At 43.8% G+C, this 27,325-nt stretch overlaps 1 protein-coding gene across 11 annotated transcripts in view; it reads right to left on the bottom strand.

Annotated features, from left to right (window-relative positions):
• NCAM1 (neural cell adhesion molecule 1) overlaps positions 1–27,325 on the bottom strand; it is a 146,706-nt gene that overhangs the window by 38,772 nt on the left and 80,609 nt on the right. For 5 of the 11 annotated variants that reach the window (XM_063355393.1, XM_063355387.1, XM_063355389.1 and 2 more), the window contains exons 2-15: positions 23,110–23,184; positions 21,394–21,612; positions 20,507–20,650; positions 19,494–19,631; positions 18,878–18,995; positions 18,207–18,376; positions 17,209–17,351; positions 12,107–12,136; positions 7,508–7,658; positions 6,713–6,897; positions 6,257–6,353; positions 2,616–2,786; positions 1,454–1,585; positions 182–196 (exon numbers count right to left, since the gene is read on the bottom strand). In XM_063355393.1, the coding sequence (XP_063211463.1) occupies positions 182–196; positions 1,454–1,585; positions 2,616–2,786; positions 6,257–6,353; positions 6,713–6,897; positions 7,508–7,658; positions 12,107–12,136; positions 17,209–17,351; positions 18,207–18,376; positions 18,878–18,995; positions 19,494–19,631; positions 20,507–20,650; positions 21,394–21,612; positions 23,110–23,184 (1,788 nt within the window). The remainder of the gene's footprint in view (positions 1–181; positions 197–1,453; positions 1,586–2,615; positions 2,787–6,256; positions 6,354–6,712; positions 6,898–7,507; positions 7,659–12,106; positions 12,137–17,208; positions 17,352–18,206; positions 18,377–18,877; positions 18,996–19,493; positions 19,632–20,506; positions 20,651–21,393; positions 21,613–23,109; positions 23,185–27,325) is intronic. The other 6 variants (XM_063355394.1, XM_063355395.1, XM_063355397.1 and 3 more) reach the window with 2 other exon arrangements.

Raw genomic sequence — 27,325 nt, forward strand, 5'->3', positions numbered from 1 at the left:
TACCCATAGTAGGATGGCTATTCTAGTGTCAGTCTTGTTAGGAAATGGACAGTACCAGTTACTTCATTTCTAAAGACCCTGAGAGGAAAAAGGTACTAGATTAAAAGCTGATGTTATGTATGTTAGAGGAACACTCTAGGAATATAAAAAGAGAGTGGAAGAAATGCAGAGAGGCACTTACGTGAGTGAGGGATGCCTGCAGTTTTTCCATGGATGGAACAGATAAAAATAAAAGACAGATAGACAAAAAAAAATAAGATGTAGAAGAGGTGAGGAGATAGAGAACATGGAGCTGGAAAATCAAAATACCATCAGCTGTCTCAAATCCAACCCTAGGGAGTCGGTAGGTTACAGGAGTTATCACAACAGACGGAACATCAATTGTGAGGGCTACCTTACTGCACAGAGCCTGGGATTTCCAAGCAACAAGGCATGTGTACTGTCCCATACTGCTTGGCAATTCTAGTGAGGCAGAAGTTGGCAGACTATAATCAAGACCATGCACAGCTCACAGGGCCTCAAAGCATGCACGTAAATTGGCTAGGAATATGACTAGCTCTGAATTCAGGAAAAGATCCTGCATAGTCCTTTCAGAGGAGCTATGAAACAGGTACATGAGTACAGTTGTGATGGTGGGAAAAAGAAAAGGCTATAGATCTAAACGCAAGTGTAATGGCAAAGAAGAACCCCAGGGGTTGGGGATGGTTGAATACAGATCCTAATACTTGGATGAGGTTGTGTACCAAGGATAAGAGGCCACCTCCCTCCCCTGCCTGCTTTCAGCACATCTGCCCTACCTACTCTGCACTTTTTTTCCCCCCGTTTCTCTACCTTCCTGTCTTGAATAACTCTCTCTGGTTTTTGGTTCTTGTCACTTTTGTTCCTAGTTGAAACAGAAGGGAAAGTGTTATGCCACAGCAGAGCATCCTGCCATTGGAGTGAAATATTACCCATTAAAGCAGAAAAGAGGTTGTGGAAATTGCCTTACATGCTGCATGGGTACCTTATGCAGTGATATGCAGAAAAGAGAAATCTCCCCCCCTCCCCCTCCTTCCACAGTTCATGGCCAGTCCTACGCTGAACCTCTAAACTTCCAATTTGCAAAAAACCTGCCTTGTGATATGACATTACATGCTCTATGACCAATGCCCTTCTCAACTCACTGCTTTTTCTTATTAAAACTCTCCATGGCACAGTCCCTCTCTTTGACAATACGAAGTTTATATTAGTAACCCAGGGCACAAACTAGTAGAAATAAAATAGCTCCTCTACCTCCTACCTTCAAAGAAGGTTTTTAATTAGTAATGAAATTCACTACAATCAAAAAGCACAACAAAAACAAAGGGTGCAGAAGAAGGGTCTGCAAAAGAAGATGGTGTCATCCATGCATGGCAGAGATTCCCTGGAAAGATGCAAGGAAAGAGAGCCAGAGGGAGGTCTCAGTTTTACTTACGAACTGGTTGTGTCTTGAAGTCAGATGGTAGGCTAATCTCACCCACACCCTTGCCATTGACCGCAGACAGTCTCACGGAGTAGGTTGTTTCAGGTTTCAGGCCAGTGATAGTGATCACACCCTCCACATTTGCTGTTGCAGAAACAAGGGAGAAAGGGCAAAGAAAGGCTCAGGCTTTAACTCAACAATAAATGCTATGTTTCTATCATACAGTTTTGCCACGCTCACCCCAAATAACAGAGTCCTCTTCTGGGCCCAGCCTCACATAAACAGTGCAGACAAAGAGAAAAGGTCAGAGCTATCACCTCTGTGTCAACCAGCTGATTAGAGAGGTGTATTGCCACAGCCTCTCTAGAGGGTTTGTAGCAGAGTTCGAGATAGACACCAGAGGGCATCAGCCCTTGGCCTGTGCCAAGGAGCTCCTTGAATAATGCTCTTCAAGACCACTGTCATGTGGGGATAGTAGATGTAACACCTAGAACTGCTCATCTGTTGGGCTGCACGATCCAACTGAAAGCAAAGCCTTCAGCAGGAGAGAAACCCATCTCTCTCCTTTAACAATCCGTAAGGAGGTCAGACGCAATGTAAGAGATGGAAAGAAGCTGCTGTGGGGTCATCGTGATATGAAGAAAGAAATAAGCTCTTTTTTTCCTGCACTCAAAAGGCGCTCAAAGCCATCCTATCACTCCCCCTCCTCAGCGGGACAGGGGAGAGAAAACAGAACAAAAGGCTCGTGGGTTGAGATAAGGACAGGGAGATAACTCAGCAATTACAGTCATGGACACAACAGACTCGACTTGGAGAAAATTAATGTATTGCCAATCCAATCAGAGTAGGGTAATGAGAAATAAAACCCAAACCTTAAAAACACCTTCCCCCCACCCCCTTCCTTCTTCCCAGGATTAACTTTACTCCCAAATTCTCCACCTCCTCCCCAAAGTGGCACAGAGGGATGGGCAATGGGGGTTGTGGTCAAACACAACATCACAATGACATTACATTCTCTATGACCAATGCCCTTCTCAGCTCGTTGCTTTTTCTTATTAAATCTCTCCATGGCATAATCCCTTCTTTTTGATGCTCCGCTCTGACTTTCCCCTAAAGAAAGTCACGTCTTTTGAGATGCAGGTGGGGGAGGTAACATCTTGTTTTATCATCCTACCTTCTTTTGCATCATACAGCCTCGAATGCCATTCTCCCTCACCCAGTGCTCTCCACTCTGCTTTGTACTTGAGGATGGGCACCCCTCCAGTAGCTTCAGGCTCATCAAACTCCACCTGGGCAGTACTGGAATAGGGCTCCACTCTGTCAATGGAAGGAGAGGATGGAGTATCTGAGGGAGGAAGAGAAAACAACCAGTGATACAGAAGACAGCAGGAAACAAGGATGCCCAGTTCCAGTGGCAACAAAACCAGAAAACTAGGAATATCAAACACACTCTTGTCATGACTTCACAAAGGAGAAGGGTAGGCCTAAGGCCCCCCTCAGGGGGGGAAGATTGTTAAGAGTGCTTTTAAGAACGCTAATTAGTGCAGAAACCTTCATCTTGTCTCTCCTCTAAGAGGCTAGAGACTTGCACTACCTTCTTCAAAGGGGACAACCAGAGCAGAGTAGCAAGAGCATCCTGGATGCTATTCTGTCCCCACAGTCTCTTCCGTAGGGCACTCCAATGCATAGCTTGACCATTCTTAAATCTGCCTCTATAGCAGCCATGAGAGGACACCAGAGGCCCTTCCAGTCTGTCGTGCAGTCAGACACTCGGCCTCTTTGGCTGGTACACAGTACTCCGAGGTTTCTCTCTTGCACTACCTGTACTATTAGGGATATTTTGCTGATTTTGAGAAGCACACGTGCATGCATATGCACATGTGCAATGGCTGTCAGAAATCAAAGATCACAGCTCTGTCAAAGAGTACTGGAAGCGCAGAAAAGAATGAGACCCTTCAGAAACAAAGAAACAGAGATACTGAGGATCTTCTTGTTTACAACCCATCCCAACGCAAAAATCTATGAACAGTCTCTCTGAAACTAGAAAAGAATCATAGAATCATAGGGTTGGAAGGGACCTCTGGAGATCATCTAGTCCAACCCCCCTGCCAGAGCAGGGTCACCTAGAGCAGGTTACACAGGAACACGTCCAGGTGGGTTTTGAATGTCTCCAGAGATGGAGACTCCACCACCTCTCTGGGCAGCCTGTTCCAGTGCTCTGCCACCCTCAGGGTAAAGAAGTTCCTCCTCATGTTTAGGTGGAACTTCCTATGTTCCAGTTTGTGCCCATTGCCTCTTGTCCTGTCCCCGGGCACCACTGAAAAGAGCCTCGCCCCATCGTCCTGACACCCACCCTTTAAGTATTTATAAGCGTTGATAAGGTCACCCCTCAGACGTCTTTTTTCCAGACTGAAGAGACCCAAATCCCTCAGCCTTTCCTCATAAGAGAGGTGTTCCAGTCCCCTAATCATCCTCGTAGCCCTCCGCTGCACCCTTTCCAGCAGTTCCCTGTCCCTCTTGAACCGGGGAGCCCAGAACTGGGCACAGTACTCCAGGTGCGGTCTCACCAAGGCAGAGTAGAGGGGGAGGATGACCTCCCTTGACCTGCTGGCCACGCTCCTCTTGATGCACCCCAGGATGCCATTGGCCTTCTTGGCCACAAGGGCACATTGCTGACTCATGGTCATCCTGTTGTCCACCAGGACTCCCAGGTCTCTTTCCACAGAGCTGCTCTCCAGCAGGTCAGCACCCAACCTGTACTGGTGCATGGGGTTGTTCCTCCCCAGGTGCAGCACCCTACACTTGCCCTTGTTGAACTTCATAAGGTTTCTCTCTGCCCAGATCTCCAACCTGTCCAGGTCTCTCTGTATGGCGGCACAGCCTTCCGGTGTGTCAGCCACCCCACCCAGCTTGGTGTCATCAGCAAACTTGCTGAGGGTGCACTCTATCCCCTCATCCAGGTCATTGATGAATATGTTGAACAGGACTGGACCCAGTACTGACCCCTGGGGAACACCACTCGTCACTGGTCTCCAACTAGACTCTGTGCCCCTAATCACAACCCTCTGAGCTCTATCTTTCAACCAGTTTTCTATCCACCCCACTGTCCATTCATCTAACCCACACTTCCTAAGCTTCCCTATGAGGATGCTGTGGGAGACCGTGTCAAACGCCTTGCTTAAGTCAAGGTAGACCACATCTACCGCCCTCCCCTCATCTATCCATCTAGTCATGCCATCGTAGAAGGCTATCAGGTTAGTCAGACATGATTTCCCCCTGGTGAATCCATGCTGAGTACTTCTGATAGCTTTCCTTTCCTCCACGCGCCTTGAGATGACACCCAGAACGAGCTGTTCCATCATCTTTCCAGGGATGGAGGTGAGGCTGACCGGCCTGTAGTTCCCCGGCTCCTCCTTCTTGCCTTTCTTGAAGACTGGAGTGACATTGGCTTTCCTCCAGTCCGCAGGCACCTCGCCTGTTCTCCAGGACTTTTCAAAGATGATGGAGAGCGGCCCAGCAATGACTTCCGCCAGCTCCCTCAGCACTCTCGGGTGCATCCCATCAGGGCCCATGGACTTGTGAATATCTAGATGATCTAATTGGTCCCTCACTCGCTCCTCCTCAACCCAAGGGAAGTCGTCTTCTTTCCCTGTTACTTTATTCAATGCCTGGGACTCCTGAGGGCTGGGCCGAGCAGAAAAGACCGAAGCAAAGAAGGCATTCAGTAACTCTGCCTTCTCCACATCCTCCGTCACCATGACTCCTGCCTCATTCAGCAGTGGGCCTACAACTTCCCTGGTCTTCCTTTTGCTTCCAATATACTTGTAGAAGCTCTTTTTGTTTTGCTTGATGTCCCTAGCCAGGTCTAATTCCAAGGCGGCCTTGGCTTTCCTTGTTTCATCCCTGCACGCTCTGGTGGCATTCTTGTAATCCTCCCAAGGGGTCAGTCCCTTCTTCCACTTATTATAAACTTCCTTCTTCCACTTGAGCTTTTTCTGAAGCTCCCTGCTCAACCATGCAGGTCTCCTGCGTCCCTTGGCCGATTTCTTTCTCTTAGGGATGCACCGATCCTGAGCTTGGAGGAAGTGGTCTTTGAATACCAACCAGCTTTCTTGAGCCCCTTTGCCTTCCAGAGCCCTAGCCCACGGGATCTCTCCAAGCAGTTTCTTAAAGAGGTCGAAGTTAGCCCTCCTGAAATCCAAGGTTGTAATTTTACTTCTTGTTGTTGTTTTGTGGATAGTACCCATGATCCTGAACTCAATCATTTCATGATCACTACAACCTAGGGTGCCCCCAACCTTAATGTCCTCCGCCAATCCCTCTGTGTTTGTCAGTACCAGGTCCAGGAGTGCTCCTCTCCTTGTTGGCTCCTGTACCACCTGTGTCAAAAAGTTGTCATCAATGCACTGGAGGAGCCTCCTGGACTGTGCATGCCTGGCTGTGTGGTCTTCCCAGCAGATATCGGGGTGATTGAAGTCCCCCATGAGAACCAGGGCCTGCGCTTGCGAGGCTACCTTCAGTTGTCTGTAGAAAGCCTCATCAGTCTCCCCATCCTGATCAGGTGGCCTGTAATAAACACCCACAACAGTGTCCCTCATATTTGCCTGTCCCTTAATCCTCACCCATAAGCTCTCAACCCGCTCTTCATCCGCCCCTAGTGAGAGCTCGATGCATTCCAAATGCTCTCTCACATAGAGTGCAATTCCACCACCACGCCTCGCTGGTCTGTCTTTCCTGACAAAAGAACGGTCACTCTGACACCTCAGCTCAAGGGCTGCGTTTGCATTTCCTTATCTCCCTGCCTGGGATGCTCACCTGCCTGCACAAGAATGAACTCTGAGGACTCTTGGCCAATGCGGTTCACAGCAGTGCAGTTATAGTTCCCAAAGTCATTTTCAGAGTCCGGTGTCACCTGTGGAAAGAATGAGAAGACTCATGATTGGATCAGAAAACCCTTTTCACTCTCTGAATGCACTCTGCATTTTGATGGGGAGAGATGCTGCAATAAAGTACATGTGCTAATCTTCTAAGGGCTGTCCACAGAGGGGGGAACTGCAGTGGGCAAGAAAGTCAAAGGCAAGGAGGGGCTGGTGTCTTCTGTTACCTGATTTTCTTCACATTTATGTGCCAGAAACAACACACAACTTCTTGCCTACCAACAGGGTGCCCTGACAAAAGACTTAACTCCTTCAACATCAGGAACATAAATTATTTGATAGCACCGAGCCTTCCTGGCTGCATATGCCTTCTCTTCTCCTTGTTTTTCCTCACCTCCAGGTAGCTTGCTGATGGAGTGTTGTAGATCTTGATATTGCTGTAGTTTGAGCTGGGAAGCAGCTGTCCATCCCGGAACCAGGATATGACAGCACTGGGGTAAGCAAATACCTCACAGGTGATGTTCACTTGATTCCCTTCCCAGGTATAGACAGCCACAGGGCCCTGAAGCTTGGGGGCATCTGAAAGATAGACACATCTGTGAAGGCAATTTGAGCCAGAAAATCTCCTAAAGTAGCGAAGTCAGCATCACTTTGAGGATCCCTTGGCTGGGGTCCAGTTTAATGTGGGGAACAGAATCTAATATAGGAATCTATATATATAATCTAACAGGAACTGTCTTCTCATCTGGGGGGGGATAAAGGGCGTCTTTTGACAAAGGACATGAGGACGAAACCTACTCAGTCCCAAAGGCTGCTCCTAACACAATGTGGGAGGAGGAGCAGAGAGCATGCTATGCATCTAGGGAAATGCATACCAGAAAGTTCTCCTACAGAAGAACTCTGATGCACCCAACAAATCGAACTGTGGCAGATTCATGGCCCATAGTCTTCCCAAGGTGCAACTAGTATCCCAGCTGGAGACAGCTAGAGCAAACATTTGCATGCATGCACACAGCAACATGCCTCCAACAGCATTATTTCAGACCGAATTGCCTCCCATGCCCTCTACCTAAACAACACACATTTCCCTAGCTGTAAGCGCCTTGGTCTCATCACTGAAAAAGGAAATCAAAACAGTCTGCCCTCTAAACACATGAACACCCTTCCCACCCCATCCTCCACTTCTTACACTGCACTTCAAGGTACATGGCTTGGGAGTCCTGCCCGATGGTGTTGCTGGCTGTGCATACATATTCTCCAGCATCTGTGTACTGAATTTCTTTGAGAGTCAAGGACGACACCCGGGCATGGCTACGTACTATGATGCGTCCATCCAGGGTCTGGCAGGAAAGGAAAAAAGAGTTAGAGGCTGAGCTCTGAGCCTGTGGTGCAGACTAAAGGGATGAGAACAAATGCAAGTCTACCTCACACCCACGCTTCAGTGCTCAGTACTTCAAAAGTGATCACCTGAGGCCAGGTGAAATCATGGGCACAGAGAGGCGTTTACAAAAGCAACAAGAAGATTCCTTGTTGCATGGGACCAATTGCAGTGATTCAAAGCACTCAGGAAAAAATAAAAAATGAAACGAAGGACCAAAGTATCAGATGCTACTGTGTGTCTGAGGACAGCTGGATAACGTCAAGCTTCTTCCCAGAAAGAAAATTGTAGAGATCCAGCTCCGGTTAAAATTTTTTGCCAGCACGCTCTTGTAGAAAACCTCCCCAACAGCTACTGTGTTTCTGCTCAGAGAATTCAGGCCTTCCTCTTCTCTCATTGATACTCCTTTTATTTTTATGTCTTTGAAATGGCATTAATAAGAACAGATCCAGCCCTCAAGAGCTGTATCAGGCAAAATGAAAGCTCCGAACTTTCACCTGAACGTGGCACTGAAGAGAGCAAGGTACAGTGAACAGGGCATGAAAACTATGTGACCCTTCTAGAGACAAGTCTGCTTCAAGGTCTTGTGATGCATCAAGAAAATTCTAGAGCAATCTGCATTGGTTATATGCCAGTTTAGAAATTGCTCCCACATATGAGAAAGTGGGGGGATGTCAATGACAGAGACAGAATGTAAAATCCAGACTACCATCTGCTCAAAGTGATTGTGGCCACCCAGTGATCCCATCCCATTCCACATCACTGTGTTGGTTTGTTTTTTTTCCCCCCCCTCTCCAATTCGTTACCAAAGCCCTAGCGCTCTCTTAATACATGAAGTGCACAAAGCCATGGATTCTGCCTTCCACTCTGGTGCTTGTGCTTCAGCTTGGAAGCTTTAAAGCACCAACTCTCTCATCTAGTTTCCGAAGTGGCACAAGCGAACAAACTAGGCACCCTCACAGCTGTGCCTCCTGCTGCAGCCTGCCACACCTAATGCAATTAATGCTTCAAGAACGTTAATTTTCTTGGAAGATACAGGACAAGTACTGAGATTATGAGTAAAAACCCTGAGGATATTAAACAGCCAAATGCACTGAGCTGCAGCACAAAGTACATCTCTGGTACCTCAAGTGGTCAGATTCTCTGGGCCAGAAGCCTCTTTCTGTTGTGAGCTAGTGGTCTCAATCTCTAAGACTGACAACGTTTCTACAAGTAAATGTGATTACCTCTGTTAGTTCTGAATAGTACTTCATTTGAGCTAGTCAAATTTCATATGCACAAACCCAATATCCTTTGATGACACAAAACCAATTATATGTATTTTTCTTCTCTCTTCTACACTGCATGTGGGTCTGCTGCAATCCCCAACCAACACCACGAGCTACAAGCTCCACTCCTTCTCCTGTGCGTGGTCCCTTGTGTTGCTGGGAACAGTTCTATATTTCATGTACATGTGGTGTTGTGTGCCTCATTTCCCAGAACCAGGGAAGGAACCCTTAACACAACATTAGTCCATTGTGGTATCTTACACAACCAAATTCCGCTTTTATCTTTCTTCACTGGTTGACTACATTGTTATCCTTTTGTCTGACTTGTGATTTGACTCCAAAATCCAGCTCACTTCTGAAACTATTGCAGTAGGATCCATAAATATCAAGATTCCAGATTTGCAGAGGCTCCCACAAGTTGAGTGAATATTCTAAATACTCATCTTTGAGACCTCATCAGCAGGCAAGAGTATAAACATGGCAAAATATCAGCACATGATCATTACAGCAAACCTGCCTTTTCCCCACTTTGTCAAAATCTAATACAAATAAAAGAGTGATAGGCAGTCATGGCTGAATTATAACTTTACAAGTAATGCAACTGATTCTGAAATGAAGCTCTGTTTCTTAGTGCAAAAAGCACAAGTAAAGAAAAACCAGGGAAAAATACTCCAAAGAAGAGAAAAATGTCTACCCAAGAAAGCATGCTACTAGTTTTCTTTATTCATATTTCAGGGCATCAGATGCTACCAATTCCCAGCTATTAGAGACATAGGATAGGTAGAAACTTGTGAGACAGGTGTAGACACTTGTAATCCCTTTACCTAACCTCTTTGATTTCGAGGATTTTGGATAACAAAATGCTTCATAGTCATGAAGGGACAATCCTAACAGACAGAAGCAATAATTCATGCCATAGCAACTGCCACTCTACAGAAAAGGGTATGATGATTCTCTATATCAACAATTACTACAACTTATCCTGAGATACATGGAGGTGTTTTTCTCCAAATTCTGACAATTCCATATGACACATAGTCACTATGTACAAAGCTGGCCTAGATTTCAATACTTTGGTGACAAAGGGGAAGAGGAGAAACAAGTAGGAAATGCATTTACCCCCTCCCTTCTCCACCTTCTGGATTTTTCAGTCCTTTCACGAACAAGTATCCATGACCTAATTTCACATCCATGTCTTCTCCTCACCCACTATTGACACGGTGGACATCATTACAAAACAGCACTTGGAAATCCTGACCACAGCTACAAATTCCATTGAAGGAAGATGAGTTGTCTCTCCTAATTCTGGGCTTGCACTGCACTAACCAGAACCCATCTGCAGCTCTTAATATTCGTAAAGTTGCACTAATTCTCAGTTACCAGAAAGGCATCACACCAGTTTGTGGTGTAACCGAGGTACGATTTTGCATGTAATTCAGTTCTTTAGCATCTGTTGGTGATAATGTGAGGGGGTTTTGTTAGCATATGCTGCTAATATGACTTTCAACAATTCTCCAGTATATGCAGGACCAGAATGGTGAACTGAGACTATGGGCTGTGCACAGTAAGTAGAGCTGACTGTCGTTCAGAGGAAGAAGCAGCCAACTGCAATTGTGCCTCCAAAGCAAGGAAAGCAAGATTTAACACGCATATACGCATATATGCTGCTATGACCAAAGGTCATAGAGACTTCCTTACTTTAAACTAGCTAATGCATTTCTAAGAGTGAAATGCTTAACGCCAAGTATTCACTCAGCTTCCCAAGACCTGAAATCCCTGCCACTCTACTACACTGCTAAAAGACCCCATGCTAGCTATTTAAAAAAATATGTCTACACAAGCTGTGACAGTAAGCTTCAACAGCATTCTCACAGAACCCCACTTAGATTTAAGACAGAGACACAATAAGAAATTTAGAGACAGCAAGCTTAATAGTATTAGTGCTCATATTAATAAAAAGCTTGAGACAGAGAGCACAGTGAAAACACTGGGGATGGGGTTGCAGGGAGTAGAAGGGAGTCAGAGACAATTGTAATAGAAATTATCACGAGGCCTGAATAGATGCAACTACTCAAATTCCAAATTCTTCAACGCAAACTGGTCTGAATATCCAATGCCTTCACTTGCCACAATTCAACTATTGCAACAGATTATTTTGAAGTAAAAATGGGCAATTTCTTCTCAGTCTCATATGAAGCAAAGGCGGATGGTGCTTAAGTTAGATGTTCACTTTGTTTAGGCCACACCAGTGTCCGTGGTTTAAGACAGCTTAAAAATAAAAAAGAATTCAGGATACCCAGAGCCTCCTCAAAGTTGATCCTAAAAATACGAGTCACCCAGTTCGAATAGCTAATTTTGTTCTCTACCTAAGCCCTATTATTTGCTTGGAAACATACTTTCTGGTTGATTTTGAAGCAAGAATGCTACAAACCAGGTGCATGTAAAGGTAGGTTATTATAATTATTTTCAAAATACAGCACTGAATGTGAAATAAAACAGCAACAAACCACATTTGCACCAAACAATTACTGCATTATCCTACACCCTCTCAATGACCCTTGCAAATCAAAGACAAATAAAAATTAAGCAATTTGGAGCATTTTCTGGAGAAATATAACTTGTGAAAGATTTATCTGCATTGATTTTGAAATGGAACATGATGCAGTTGTCCTTTAAGAGAAGGTCAAACTTCAGGAGCACCATGAGCAAACAGATGAGTTGGCTGGAGCAGAAGAGGCTATCTTTGGGAAAAAATATGTTCCCAGAATACATGCTGTTGCTAATTCTTTAAACTGTAGAAGAGAGATATGATGCACAGCGGTAGCATAGAAGAAAATGGTGAAAGCAGTGTTTTTCAGATTTTACATTTGCTTTTATTTTTGTATTATTTTTTTTAAAGTGACAACCTGAATTACTCACCCCAACACAGCTAGTTTGCTCATCCAAAAATGCATTACTATATGCCAAGCAACTTCTAACTCTATGAGCTGTTTCTTTTATGTATTGATATTTAATTTGTTCATATTATTAATGCTGGTTTAGTTGGCGTGGTTACTGGACTAGAGATTTGTTAATCTGTAATGCTTAAAACAACCAAAACCAAAAAACTAAGAAGTTTGCTAAAGGTCTGATAATCTTATACCTCTTGTTTCTCGGGCCGGGTCCACGAAGCCTGGAGAGAACAGATATAAAACACAACAACAGAAAAAAAGCAATAAAAGTTTATCAAAGGTTGCTTTTAGGTATCATAGTGTATGCACCACATTGTGTTCTGTGCACATGCAGGCTCCAAGTTGTATATCTCATGTGTGTGGGGTGATCACAATTTCCATCTCCCAACAAAACCTCAATTTAGATTTGCATTCAAAATTTAATATCCTATGAATCAGCCTTAAAATGATAAAGCAAAGGCTACTGATACCTAAAGATTGCTTCTGTTTTTACATATTGAGTGGCTATTTCCCTTGGCACATCTCACTGTTTCTAGAAACCTGTTCCCAGCATGGCGGGGAAGTGATTCTGATGACCTCAGTCACTAAATTTCAAAGAAAGTTATGGAACTTACTTTCTAACAGTGGCTTGTTAGCCACCCTCACACACTGATTAACATTAACACTCATATCGTTAATGTGATCATGCATTTGTACAAATTTTTACATGCATACTGTGCCAGGAGTAGGAGACCTTGAGCTGCAGAGCAGTGAAACAGCATGACCCCCCTGGACAGGAGGTAGCAGGGCAGAACCTTGTACCTCCAGTTGATAATGTCCAGCTCATTATGCTTAGGGATGTGTGCACCCAATCCTTACTGGGCTTGGGACAACCAAGCAACAGGCATCAGTGAAACATGCACAAACCTTACCAATAAACATACATTTCCCATTCAGAGAAAGCCACCAACAGCGTGAAACATATTCACTGTGGTTCAGAAAGACCAAAGTTGCTGGGTTCTGTTTTTCCCCTATAATTTATCTTTCAAATATTTTTCTTCTGGTCTCTATTTCAGTGGCAAGTTGATCCATTTTAGTTCAGGAGTCAAAAATCACCTGCTAATATCACAGCCATGATGGCATTATTGAATGTGAGGCACAAGCATTGCTGACGTGTGGTTGTAACAGCACACACAAGAATGACATTACAGAAATGGAGATGAAAGCTTAGGAAATGAGAATTAAAAACATGGTATTGTTTTCACAGTGCTTTTAGTGAACATTGTGAGACTTTAGTATTAACATATGGTACAGACAGCCTCATTTTAGAACGTTATCTGATAAAAGCAAGTTATTCACTTGTAACTAGAGGCCTGAAGTGCAGCCACTTGAAGAGAAGCTCACCAACATCTATACAGGCTAGGACACTCCCATCATGTGCTCATTTCTATGTACATATATATCCTGTTGTGCACAAGTTCCTTGAAAGCTTAACAGGCAACCATATTAATTCAGCATAATCCCTTTTTGATGTACAAGTCATTCTCTGTACCTGAGTAAGCTAGGCTAGCTACAGAACTGCCTTGCTTATACCCATGCAAGTTCACTTCCGATCCTATTCACTCAGTCTCTATGGTGTCAGCACAAATGGATTTAAAAAAAAAAAAAAAAAAAAAGAGAGAGAGAGAGAGAGATATCTTTTTATCTGTTGCTGTTCAGTACCTGTCAGCCTAAAGGAAGATTAAGGAGAAAAAAAAGCCTGTTCCCACACTCCTGAAGTTTGCTGATGTCACTTGTGGGTGTGGGGAAAAAAGGCAGAACCACATTCTCCATCCTGCAGAGTTTCATACTAACTCTCCCTCATCAATACGAACAGATACACAAGCTCTACTCAGCACCAAAGGTAAAGGGCCGATAACACTGTACAGGTTAAACTGCAATTAAGGTAAAGGCGGAAGAATACCAGAGCTGATATCTTCCTCTGTTCTTTGATTCCTTCATTCTGGTAAGAAAATGTGCACTTTATTGTTGACTTTCTGTAGAGAAAATTGTTAATGTGATGCAGGTCACAATAGCTAGCACAGGAGGCCAGACAGCAGTACTGGGTGAGATCCTACACTGAAGATATGCCTAATGACAGCTCTGGCAAGAAGTTAAAAGGCCTGCATAAAAGCATCACCTGCTACCTGTTCCCGTTCCTCACACGCTGGGCTATACTGCTGGATAAGAAACGTAGGACTGTCTCTGCAACTGTGTCATGAAAGTGTGTTTGAGAGTAGCCAGCGACTACCTCACCCAAAAATCTGACAGGAAACACACTCCTGTCTGCACTAAAATTGTATCACTTGTATACACCAATACACAACAGATCAAAACTATATTTGCTGTATCACAGTTAGCATTCTGCTAGAGCAATAGAAGAAACATGTCTCTTAAAAGGGCGTGAAATATACTGAAGGTGATGAGGAATACGCATACTGGCTTGGTCAGCTTTACATCTGGTATCATTCAAAGAGAAAGCATTCCTCCTCCCTACAACGGCACAGCAATAAATATCTGAGGTAAGATAAAGCCAAACCATTTTAAATCATCATGTTGATGACCTTCCAGGCCTGTTAGTTCTTGCTATGTTCTGCCGTAGTGATAGACAGGAATCTCAGACTGACAGGGCAAAAGTTTGTCCTAAGTAGTGTGTTCCCACATTGACAACCAAAGTAAACCACACATAAGCAATTTGTTTTGTTTTGTTTTAAATTTTACTTGCACTCTTTGCAGGGCAGAAGAATGCAAGCTGCCAGCTTACTAGTAAAAGGAAGTTTCCACCATGCCAGTATCTGGAACTTCGGTCTGCTCATTTGTGTTGGTATACAGTTCCCAATCATCTGATTTTGCTAGAGCACAATCACAACAACTTACCTTTGCGGACCATCCTCAACGCAAAAGACACTTTGTCCAAGGGGTGCCATATTATGTAGGCATAGCCACAGAGAGGAGAATCTTTTGCTATGCATGCTAGAATATCAACAGGCCTCTCAGGAACGCGTGGGAATGTTGAAATAGTTGTGACGTTGTCAACCTAGGTGTTTGGGCTATAGCACCTCCTGCCCCTTGCCCACATGTCAGACCGTCTCCGTTCATGAACAAAGACTGAAGGAGGAAAAAAACCTCTAAGCCAGAGAGGGGTTCTTTTTTGTTTTGTTTGGGGTTTTGGGTAGGTTTTTCTGAAGTATAAAATGTTCATGGGAGTTAAGGCACCTGTAGGCCTTTAAAAAGCTGGACTGAAGTACGATTACAAAAGTAAACAACATGTAGCAAGACAGATGCATCCAAGTATCTAAGGCATATTCAAAAGTAGGGCCTGATAATTTTAAAAATAGTATTGTTCGTCCCACATCAAAGACCACCCATTTCCCTGACCTATCCCAGAGACAGTAAGTAATAGTAAACTGAATATACGTATTTGGTTGTACATGTAATAGAATGCTTATCGGAGCTATTTTGACCTGAGGATTTTCTGGACATCTGTACCATTCACGTAAACTTACAGCACAAGATAGAGAATGGGAAAAAGTAAAAAACAAAACAAAACATACACGCAAAAAATTAAAATCCTGCCTAGAAAGTGCATGGTATATGATCAAAAAATAATCTTTGCCCGGAAGGTTTGAACAAGTACACGAGACACATACCTCAAACCTTCGATTTCCCCATCTATACATGAAACTATTAGAGTATTAACATTTTCCTTAATATTGATCACCAACTTAACAGCATCAAATGGGATATATGAGAGTCTCAAAAATGGTTAGCAGTTTTGCCACTGAGATCTTGTTAGTTTAATTGCGCTGGACAAATGGGACTCTCTGTAAACAGGCTCTCCTACTGACTTCTACTTGATTTAGTGTTATTTCAGTTTTTATATTCTTCTCCATGTAAAAGCTCTTTTCCATGGCTGTGAACCAAACTCCAGTACTAGAAGCACTAGAGCACTTAGCTCCTCCCACTGCTCTCCCAGAAAGAACAAGACCATGAATAACCTTATCCTGTCAAAACAGGTCCTCCAATCATGCTGTAGTAACAGCCCAAGCCAACAGCTTTTGAAGACAATGGAAATCTCTCTCTAAACATTGCAAGGATTTACACTAGCCTGTGAATCCAAGATGATGTTAAGAAAGAATTAAGGCTGGAAAACTTTGGCACCCCGATTAATAAGTTACACGTTAACAACATGGTGAAGAGCTGACATTATGGGGGCAATTAAAAAAGCTCATTTAGGAGGCTATAATGCAGAATGGCAGCTGTAGGGATGACTGACAGCAGGTACGCCTGTCACTTTAAGACTTTCATAGTCTATCAGCTGCTGCCTTCATACCAAGTCAGAACCCCTGGTATGCCCAAATTAGCTGAGCCTTGAAGCATCCTGTTATTAGAAGATTATTAATAAGCAACAAGTCCTTACTCCAACTTTTATCTAGGCTTTCTTTGGCTCTAAACTACGCCTCCTGATCACCTTATGCAATTATTATGAAATATCTACAGTAACACAGCACATCCTAATCTTGTCTAGTTAAGGGGAATTGTGGCCAATAAAAAAAAAAAAAAAAAAAAACCAACAACACAACAGCACTCTCTTTTAAAAGAAAAACTGCTAATTATTTTTGCCTTTTAAGAACAAAATGGTATTGATGTGATCAACAAAACAGTGGAACACAAACGCAGCCAGGCTTTTGTGCTTCAGGATCATGCAGTATTAGAATACAATACAGAAGGGCAAGAAGGAATTAACAGGCTCATTTTGGTCCACTGCACCTTTGAGAGATAACACCCCACACCTCTCCACCTGCCACCCTCCCAGAACACATCATCATGATGATGTCAGCATGGACAACATCGGAATCAGGGTGCTCATTCCCACCTCTCAGCTTGGAAACAGACAGAAAATACGCTTTCACAAGCTTCCTGCAACTGTAGGTCCCTTTGGAAATTCCTATGAAAAGGGTCTAGGGCCTATTGCTTTCCAAGTTCATTCAAGTGAGAGTAATACTAGCAGGAATTAAAAAGCCTATCCTCAGTTGTTACAAACCGAGACGGCTCTTTGTACAAAAGGACACCTATGGCATTACTTCAGCTGTGGAGCTAACCCTTTAGCAGACTGTCTGTGCAGAACATGTGTCCTCACTACAGAGAGGGGAATCACCATGATTTCCATGTGCATCTGCATGCGGCTATCATGCATTCTGGACCAGCAGAGGCAGGCAGATATAAACCGCCCTAATCCCAGCAAATGAGACCATGGTTTTGGGAAGAGTTATACCTTCTCTTCATTGCTGATGTTCCGGGTGGAAGTTCTCCAAGTGATGGAAGGGATTGGGTCCCCAGAGGCCTCACAGGTAAGTGTAATCTGATCCTCCAGCTCCATGGCTGTTTTATTCTCCACATAGGTGATTTTGGGTTTTGCTGAAAAGAAAAACCAACTTTCATTCAGTTGGTGCTCAGAATGAAGCTTGCTTGTCAACAGCAATGTTTGAAACAAGCAACATTGGGGAAAAAAGGCTTTTGAATTGGCACAAGTTTACTCCCATATGGGGAAGGGAGCAGAGCGACATTTAAGAACAGGTTACCTCCTTGGAAAACTAGAAGACATTTTTTACACGTGCTTACAGCTGAGGCTTGTAAGAGGACTAGAAGAGAGCATATCTGAAGTACAACCCATTTAACAGCGTACAAATGATCAGTTCCTGGGATTATCAGCTAAGTCTTCTTTCTGTCTACTTTCTCTGCCTCAAATTAGCCTTTTAATAAGCAGCTTTGTCAAGTGGCTGCAGGGCGATGGGACTGGGAGAATTATATTCCTCAACGCTCCCAGATTCATGGAAGGTAGAAAAGCTGCTGATTCATTCCTGCAAGGTTGAGGTCATTCACACAGTGGTGGGGTGGAGTTCACCTCCCTGTCCAGGTATAACAAGTCTCACTGAAGTGCTAAAGCCCTTTTAATAGCAGCCTTAGATTAGGATTCGGCCCTCTAGGCTTGGAGGGCCTCTCCAATCTCCAGTCTCACACCAACCCCTGCACCAGATTGAATTTCTTTTATTAGAGAGGAAGCAGAATGGAGTTGGCATCTGCTTCAGACATACACAGACTCCGTTTTGCCTAGCACGATGGCAGAGGTGCACAGCATTACTTGGGAAAGAAGCATCTCTGGATAAGCCACATCAGCCATTATCTGGGATAAGTAGGTTACTTCCAGCTTGCAGTAGTAAGTTACTAATACCCAAATGGATTGTAAAGGGGGGATGGTAAGAACGTGCTTACCAAAGACTTTGAGATGAATGGTGGCATCCTGCTCTCCAGCCTTGTTCTCAGCGATGCAGATGTATTCTGCTTCATCACTCTTATCCACCTTCTTGATGATGAGCTCAGACCCATCGTAGTTAAAACTGTATTTCTCTTCATCATCGCCCTGTTCTACTGGCTCTCCGTCCCTGCAGGGCACAAAGCACACTGGCTGTGTTGGGGAGGAGAAGCAATCAAAGGCTATTTGTTTTAGGCTTGTTGTTAATGCTAGAACTGTGTTACTACACAAACTCCTCAGGCCTACATTTTGATCTATTCCTAATCCCTCCTGTCTTAGAGCTCTTGGCAGATGCACCTTTCACCTCCTGACACACATCATAGCCTATATGCAAGAGCTATAAACACCTCAGAAGGTGTCTTCTGTCCTTGCATATCAAGTCAGTATTCCAAGTTGTCATTAGCTTTTTCAACATTACAACTTGTCCTCATAACCTTCACCAAAGGCTACACAATTTCACGAACAGTATACATGAAGTCTGTATCACTGCCCGATAGAGAAATTTAGACCCTATCAAATGAAGAGAAAGACTTTAGATGTGAATCTCCTGGCATAAAAAAAAAAAAATGCAATTTACAGCATCCACTTTTGCCTGCCACACAGAATCAGGACATTGTACACAGCATCTTACTTTGTCCACGTCACAGTTGGCTCAGGAAAGCCATCAGCATCACATGCTAAGGTGACAGACTGGCTGAGGTTGGCAGTGGCATTCATAGTGGTCTGCCTGGCGCGCACAGAAGGAGGTACTAGAAGAGAAGAAATCCACATTCAAGTTAGAAAGGATAGAAGATGTGAGCAAGAGTGACCTCTGGAAGGCTCACTGTAAATCTCTTCAAGTCACACAGATGTCTAGTAATTCAAACCCATATGCCATCACCTGCATGTTTCAATCAACAGGTTTAGAGCCTGAACTCTCCAAAGCAATTAGCACAGGGAAGGAAGGGCAGGGGGTGGGGAGACGCACAGAAAATCAGTACTGTGGACAAAATTACTTGAGTCCCAAAAAGATCAATACCTCACTCTATAAGTCATGAGATGCTTAAGGTTTCACTTGCCATGATAATTTCCTGTAAACATCTGGTAGTCATTCAATTTTATGGACATTTTTATTAGACACAGCAGACAAAGATCAGTAAGATGATGGTAAATCGTGAGTGTGAATTGAAAGCAACATTTTATCAGCAGCCTGGAGTGCAGGTGCCCTATATGCTGTCCCCATACTAGCCTTACTCTAAGCTGCTCACCATTTACGATGACCTGAATATCTTTGAAGTTTATCTCCCCACGAGCCAAGATTCGTCCCTCACAGCGGTATGTCCCTTCATCTGTTTTCTTGATTCCCCGGATCTGCAGGTAGTTGTTGGACAGGACTATAAATCGAACTAGAAAAGACAAAAGGAAGGTTCATCCAAGGATCCTCAGAAAAGCTCACTGCAAGTAACAGGTGGTTCTTCTCTCCACACCTTTTCTGGGTTGAGACAAGGCTTAGTGTTAGAAACTTCACCTTCCTATCATTTAATGGAGATGCTGCTGCAACTGGGTCTGACAGTGCCAAGAAACAAACCAGATGTGGGTAGCAAGCAAACTGCTCTGGTGCTTTATACCGCAAGTATGCACAAAGAGATAAACAGATAAATACACACACACAAACACATTTACATGTAATTAGTATCAGACAACAAGCTGTTTGAAACTTGCCCCTCTTGCCCAAGGGTGGCAGAGGTCAAGTCTTTCTAGAGTTCCCATGTGCCTGCAAAGAGCAGATGTGGGAAGCACAGCTGAGGCACGAATGCCCAACTGGAGTCAGGGCTCTGGAGTGCCCTCTGACAGTAAAATGCCCCTCTGGGTAAGACAGTCTGCAGCATTTTGAAAGAAAGGGAAAGGTTCTTTCAAGGAGCTTTTAGCCCCTTTTTTCTTAGGAAGACTGGAGAATGTCACAACATGCAGCTTTTCTGTCTGATGGCATTTCTTTTATCTGAAAATTTTTTCTAGCATTCCTTGGTCTATTCCAGTATCAAAGCCTTATGGCCATTTCTGTGGGAACATTATTGTTTTGCCATAGCCAAACTACAGCACCTTGAATAATTAAATTCACATCCTAAGATCTACTGTTAGGTACAAATTGCTTCTCTCCTCCCTTGTGACCACCACCGTTTTGTTCTCCTGAACCCCTTGTATGAGCCTGATTTAAGCCGTGATGGGAGATGGACATTTGACCCCTGAATGGACAAGCACTGAGACACCTCTTGTGCCTTACCATCTTTTTTTAGGATAACATCCCTGCCTTTGTGCTTCCAGATGATGGTAGGAGGCAGTGAGCTGACCACATCACACACAATCACAGCATCATCCCCTTCCTTGAATTCCTGAGGAGTGGGAGCATTCTTGAACATCAGCTTTTCTGAAAACAACAGAAGGAGAAAGTCACTGCAGCTTTCTCAGCACACCTCAAAGCAGTGCTCCTGACTCAAGCCTGAGAAAAGCAAAGAAACCCCAGAGGACATGTTCTCTAGAAATCCTCATGTACCTGAGGGGATGATAAAGGTGTGCCTGACTCAATGCACTGCAACACAGGAAGCCCATTTTCCAACCCTGCCTCCCAGGCACATCAGTGGACAAATCAATACCTAGCTCACCAATTTGTCCACACTGCAAAGAGAAAAGGTGATCTTGGAACTGCCCAGCTTCCAGCAGGAAGGGGAGGAGCTGCCATCATAGCTCTGAGGGACAACAGGCTGATTCCTTATTATAACCCTTCGGAATGTGTGATCCTCTTCACTGAAAACTAGCCTTACCTCATAGCATATCTGTCATCCACAAAAGCTACTCTCTCTGCTTACTCCTCCCAGACATTTATGATGTGCTAGAATCTTCTCCTTCTACCCCTTGCTCTCCTGTCTTTCGGGAGAATGTAAGCAGTAGACATGCTGGTAATGCCCCGACAGGCCAAGGTCCTAGTTCTCACTTTCTCCTCAAAATCAAGAAAGGAGAAGGCTGCATCCTCTTAACATCCCCTTTCTTTTCATCCTCCCTTTTCCCCTTTAAAAATAGCCTTTTCTAGGAAGTTAAAATTGTAGCCTCCCTAATCTTGCCTCATAAGTGTGCAAGGTATATCAGAAAATAGCCTCGGAGCCGCTCTCTTACGGAAAATTTTCACATTGACGGTGGCCTCAGAGTCTCCCTCCTCCACGCTACTGACAACACATTTATAGATGCCAGCATCATCAATGTTGGCGTTGTAGATGGTGAGGGTGGAGGAGTAGTCATCATTTCGCACCACTGAGATGCGCTGTTGGTTCGGCGTCAGCTTCTCACCATTAGGGGAAAACCAGGAAATGTCTTTGTATTTGGCCTCCCCTGCCACTAGGGACAATAAAAGAAAACAAAGCAAATTGAAATGAGTTCCCAACAAATCTGCACAGAGGAAATAAATACAACCAGTAGCGCTATGTGGAAGATTGACCCAGGGGAAGGGCTTCCGGTACCTCAGAAGCAAGTAAAGAAAATTCTCTTTCGCAGCACTGTGAATGGGCAGCTGCTGTCCTGCAAAAACGCTATTAAGTTGGTTTTATAATCTAAAGGGGTGCACCCATTTCAGCCCATAATGGCCTTCTATGCATCCTGGGACCTCATGTCCCAGTCCCTACACTATGCAGATCAGCCCAAGAAATAAAAATCTCTTCCTGCTTAAGCTCCATCATTTTTTCAATACATACCTGTATTTGCAGACTGGGCTACTTTGCATATCAAAATTATGACTTTGCTGTAGCAGGAGTTCTGGCATTGATCAGCTTAAATCTCTTGCTGCATCCAGTGTAAATCAGAATTGTTACTAAGTGGTCCCAGGCTGTCTCTTTCTTGCAGCTCGCATGTCTGCATTCCTCAGAGTGGCTTTGTTATTTGGGACAAACTCCTATTACTGGAGGGGCTTTAACTGATCCCACAGCTTTCTGAATGCAAATATCATCACAACAGCACTTGCTCAATGTATACTTTCATTTTTAAAGCAGTGGCATTAACAAATTACTCTGCAGTTAAGCACTCCTGGATCAGATGACCTCATCACTTGTCCCAGTCAGTATGCTCCTGCTCTGGCATTTTGCTCCCAGAGCTCACTGTTGCACCTATTTGCTCTACGTTATGCTTCAGGATGCTACCATGTCAGTGCTCCAACATACTCAATTCCACCACTGAGAAACCAGACCAGCTGCTTTCAGGAAAACCTCTAAAGAGGACATGTGGATTCTAATTTGGAAAATGCCATAAAATTGTAGGACCCGCTTTGGGGCACATGGAGTGTGTTAACACTGCACCACATTGTGCAGGAGAATAGCCTGGGGCAGTTGGTGGCCTGAACAAACAGCAAATTGTGTCACAAGAAATGCAGGTTTTCAGCAGCATTAAAATCCTTAGTTGCAGAGGTAACAACTCACAAGTCACCCAGCACTCCCATTACTGCTGTTACCAGTTTCTTAGAGAAATAATTTGGAAAAACAACAGGCTTAATTCTAAATTCAAAAGATCAAAAAGTTGTGGAATAATGCAAGGTGCCATTGTTGTGGCTATTGCTAAAGCTTAGAGACAACGCTTCAGTACCTGTTTTTTCAATTTAAAATCTGTTTGCTGGAGCTGCTTTCTGTTGCCAGCTCTCCAGGGAGAATGCATTTACTGTTTCCAGTAAACAGCAAGTGTTGCCTTTGCTACTCAAGTCTTATAAACCATAAGGGCATATGAGAAAGAAAGAGCAAGTGATCTTGCAGCGAGACCTGACACTGGAGTTTTTATCCCAGAGTAAATACATTGATTGACCTTGCCAGCAAACCCATATGGAGACAGCTGATGCCGTAAGCCATCACTCACCTTGGCATAAGAAGAACTTGGATTCTCCGACACTGATCTCCCCCTGGCTTGGAACAATGTCCACTTGTAGAGAGGCTGCAAAAGAAATGAGCACACACAAGAGGGTTAGACAATAGGAGTGGTCTTCAGCAAAAAAGCTTTGCCAGCCTTCCAATCCCTGTGGCTCCTTTACTCACCAAATGGAAGAGCATAGGGTGGAGCATTCTTGGCTTCACAAGTGTTACCCTTTATCAGTATTTGAACGTACAGTGACAAAGATCCCTGAGGACCCAAAAGTAGTAGCTAACATTCAGAGTTACTTCCAGCCCTTTATAAAACCACATGGAATGACACAGAAAAGGCTGATTTTCATTCAAATCTCTACCACACTGCAATACTAGGCAGCACGCTTGGTGTGCACACTAGAACATCAAGCAATCTGTAAGGACTCTTCTGAATTCAAACTGGAATTGGCTGAAAGACCTACCCTGGCAGCAAATACAAATTATCTTTCCTTTGGAGACTTCTTGTTGCTCTATACGATACCATGATGAAGTTGTGACTGAATTTCCCCACAGCACTGCCTTGCAAAACCAGATCAGCCCAAGGAAGGGCATTTAGACTAGTCATCAACTTTTCTACTCAGCCAAGCACCGCTAGCGAACAGTGGGGTGCTAGTAAAATAGCTTTGAGCTAATTAAGTTGTAATATAAATTCATACTACTTTTCTTTCATTCTTTTTTGGCCACACTACACTATATAAATATACCAATGGACCTCTTCCACACTTTTGAAAGTTGCTGCATGCTGGGAAGGCAGTGGCAAAGGCTAGGGTTATTAATGCCTTTCATTCCATTCTCAGGTGCTTTCTGTTAACAGCTAGAAATAAGAAAAAAGACTGTGTAAAGCACTGAACTTTTCATCACCCCAAAATTCAGCATCTGTGCTCTTCCTTGAATCTTTTTTAATGCATGTCTGTGCCAGAGTAGATGCAAAGAATAGAAGGAAATCACACAATTAGGAAACATCTTACTGTAAATTCAGCTGAAAGGCCCAGGCAAGAGATCTGAGCACAGGCAACAGTGTCCAACTCTCAAGATTTCCCCTTGTTTATTGTAAGGACTCAGGTCCTTCTGTATATTTAAGTGACAGGCAGTTTTTCAAGAAAATGAGACCTAGAAATCACTCTTGGGACACAGGAAGTTAAAACTTTTTGGAGTCTTAGAAATGAGAGAAGGAAGGACATCCTTGGTTATGCCCCATTGAGTCAGTGCTCTCTCTGCTTCACCAGCTGCAATGTTATCATTAAATCTCCCAATTAATTACTCCTAAGTAACAGAATTTCTGAAAAGGTTATGCAGAGGGGCAGCAATTCCTTCACCAATAGTCCCCCTGTATGTCAGCACAGTCCCTCCAACCATGACACGAAAGAGGCAGAGGAAACCTCCTGATATTATTACTTACACTGGAAATGCACTTTTCAAACCTAGCAATTACCATGACACAGAAACTGTGACCTCATGAATAGTAGGAACTAGACAGCCGGTATTAACAAATCTACTTCGCACTGCACTTCCGTTTCTTCAATCTAATACCAGGAACAAGATGCTGAAGTACCCTGTGAGAGGATCAGGTAAGTCAGACGCACATTGTGTATCTTGGGACTTTTCTTGAAGGAGACTGCTGAAACATATAGCATTGTATCTGCATCACTGCCAGCTTAAGGCCTAATTAATCCCTTTTACAAGAAAATACTTACCTGAAAAATCTTCTCATTGATAGACACTTCCTGCTAACCAGATTTCATGAGCTGACTTGAGCAGGTTACATCATGCAAATCTCTGATACAAGCAGAAGAATGGTGTGATTGCTGCCTCGGTACTCAACACAGTAATTCCATTATTGCCTTGTTCATCCACTAGCAATCCATATGCACTGGATTACATACTATTTCATCGTATTGAAAACATGTTATCTCTGTGCAGCATACAAAACAACAGGGATGCCTCTCAAGCGCTTCAAGGGGTTCAGCAATATACAGTATTCCGTTCACACTGTTTGAAGAAAACCAACAGAACTTGGCGATCTACTGCACATTAGGAAATGGGACTGATTTAAAAGGCGCACATAGGTAGCTGTGTGGCAGATGACATGCTAGAAGCTCGTATCCCAGTGGTACTTTGCTCACATGTCCATGGTTCTGGGTCACTACCATACTGCTAGGACTGTGTCTTTCTGTTTTAAGATGCTCTCCCTGCTTTCATCTCTCCTTTAGCATTCGTTTATGTCCCTCAAAGGACAAGCTGTTAAAAAAAAAAAAGTCTCCCCTCAAATGCTTATTCTAAGAGAGAGCGGGCTGACACACATGAATCCACATCCTTTACACTTGATTTACCTTACCCCAGAAAAACTGCATAAGGCCAGTGTCATTCAAGAAACTGATGCTGTCAGAAGCGCCACTTTGTCTTTTAAAATGTCAGTGTGTTGTTAAATGCTGCTATTGAACAGCAACAAAGCGACAAGTAACTGGCAGATGGTGCTATACTATTAAGCTGGTTTGGGAAATAGAGCAGAATATCAGCTAATGGTGCTGGGCTCGCCCTGGAATGGCAGACTGGAGTTAGTATAGTATGTTCTACTTTTGAGGGTACCTGCTGCTCTTGTCTGTTCTGCTTATTTAGTGGCCTGTACAGAAGGTGTATTACAGAGCTTCCATCCAAGGAAGGAATACTTCCCTCTAATTCTTTTGACCCAACAGGGACACTCCACAGAGTTTATATTCTCTGCATACCTACATTGGATGTATCTGAAAACACACAGGCACAGCTTTCAATGGACATACTGATACTGTGACAGTGTTCTGCACCAACACAAAGCTACACTTAGATCCTACTGCTAAGCCGACAGATATGTGGGATCCTTAGCAGTAGCAACTTCCGAAATGGTCTCCAATACTTTCATTACCCTCTAAACAGAGAGGGCTGGGCACAGCAGATTTCCTATAGCAACCCATCCATCCTATCAAAAGCACTCCTGCAGGGCCTTATAGAATTACCTGTGCATTTGTCTCAACCTCTTTGTAATTTAGGACATTATGGTTATACAAAGTACTTTGACAGGCAACATCATTGTTTTTCTCCAAGTTGCTCTGTCCAAGCTTGCTACCTTAGCAACTTCATAAACTCAGTCTTTACTCAAAGTCACATACTGAAGGGTTCCCTAATTTGCAGTGACACAGCAGGGCTGAAGCACAAGAGGGCTTCCTTTCATAGAATCATTTTGGATGGAAATGACCTTTCATACACAAGTAGGTCTTACAGGAAGGATTAGCTGTTTACCCACCTAGAAGAAACATGCTGCTGAAAACATTCACGTTTCTCTAGTAAAGACAGGAGGGATTTCTCATATGTGGTAATAGACTTCATGATATGAAGCATATGGATTTATTTTTTTTTCTGTTTTTTCACTCTTCAGTGCAGTAAGGTTTTTAAAATGTATTGATTTTTTTTTGAATGGGAGAACTTGTATCATCGGACTGCGGCCTCTCTGCTTGCACTGGGTAGGGTATTCTTTTCCATCGAAGCACTTTTACAAAATCAGCTCTGTTAAACAGATTAAGGACAGGAGACTCAGCCTCAGTTGAAAGCAGGCCACACACCTGAAGAAATGAACTAGTACAATAGGTCTTTTAGAGACAGATGTGCAGTGCAAAAGCAGGAGAACTTCATTCTTTACTGTGATGGTGAAAAAGGAACAGGCACAACCCCCCCCCCTCCCCCCCCCAAAAAAAAAAGATCCCATTTAGAGGAGCACAACAGAGAAGTCATCTGCACCAGAGAAAGCCCCAGCTTATTCATTTCTTCTCTGGACTTGACTGACAGTGCAGAGCCACCCTGACTCATGCTGTAACCCTACCCTGTCCTCGGAGCAGCATAACCACATGCCAGCCAGGCACCTGCAGAGCAGAATACCACATCACCTGTCACATACTTACAGTTTAATATACCAAACCCAAATAATTTAGATGCTGCTTCTGCTGCCACCTGTAAGACATCACGTTTTCACAATCAGAAGACCCTGGCATTCCTATGCAGCTCAACCCCCCTCATCCATTTGAGGGAGGCCAAAATTATCTGCTTGGGTCTGCCTTGTGATCATCTGCACTCCAGCCTGAACAATTAGAAGCTGTCACAGTTGTCATGCATGGATTAGGTAACTCCATTGGCTTTTTCTGCAT

Source organism: Chroicocephalus ridibundus, chromosome 18 (genome assembly GCF_963924245.1).
Source record: "Chroicocephalus ridibundus chromosome 18, bChrRid1.1, whole genome shotgun sequence".
Taxonomy (NCBI): domain Eukaryota; kingdom Metazoa; phylum Chordata; class Aves; order Charadriiformes; family Laridae; genus Chroicocephalus; species Chroicocephalus ridibundus.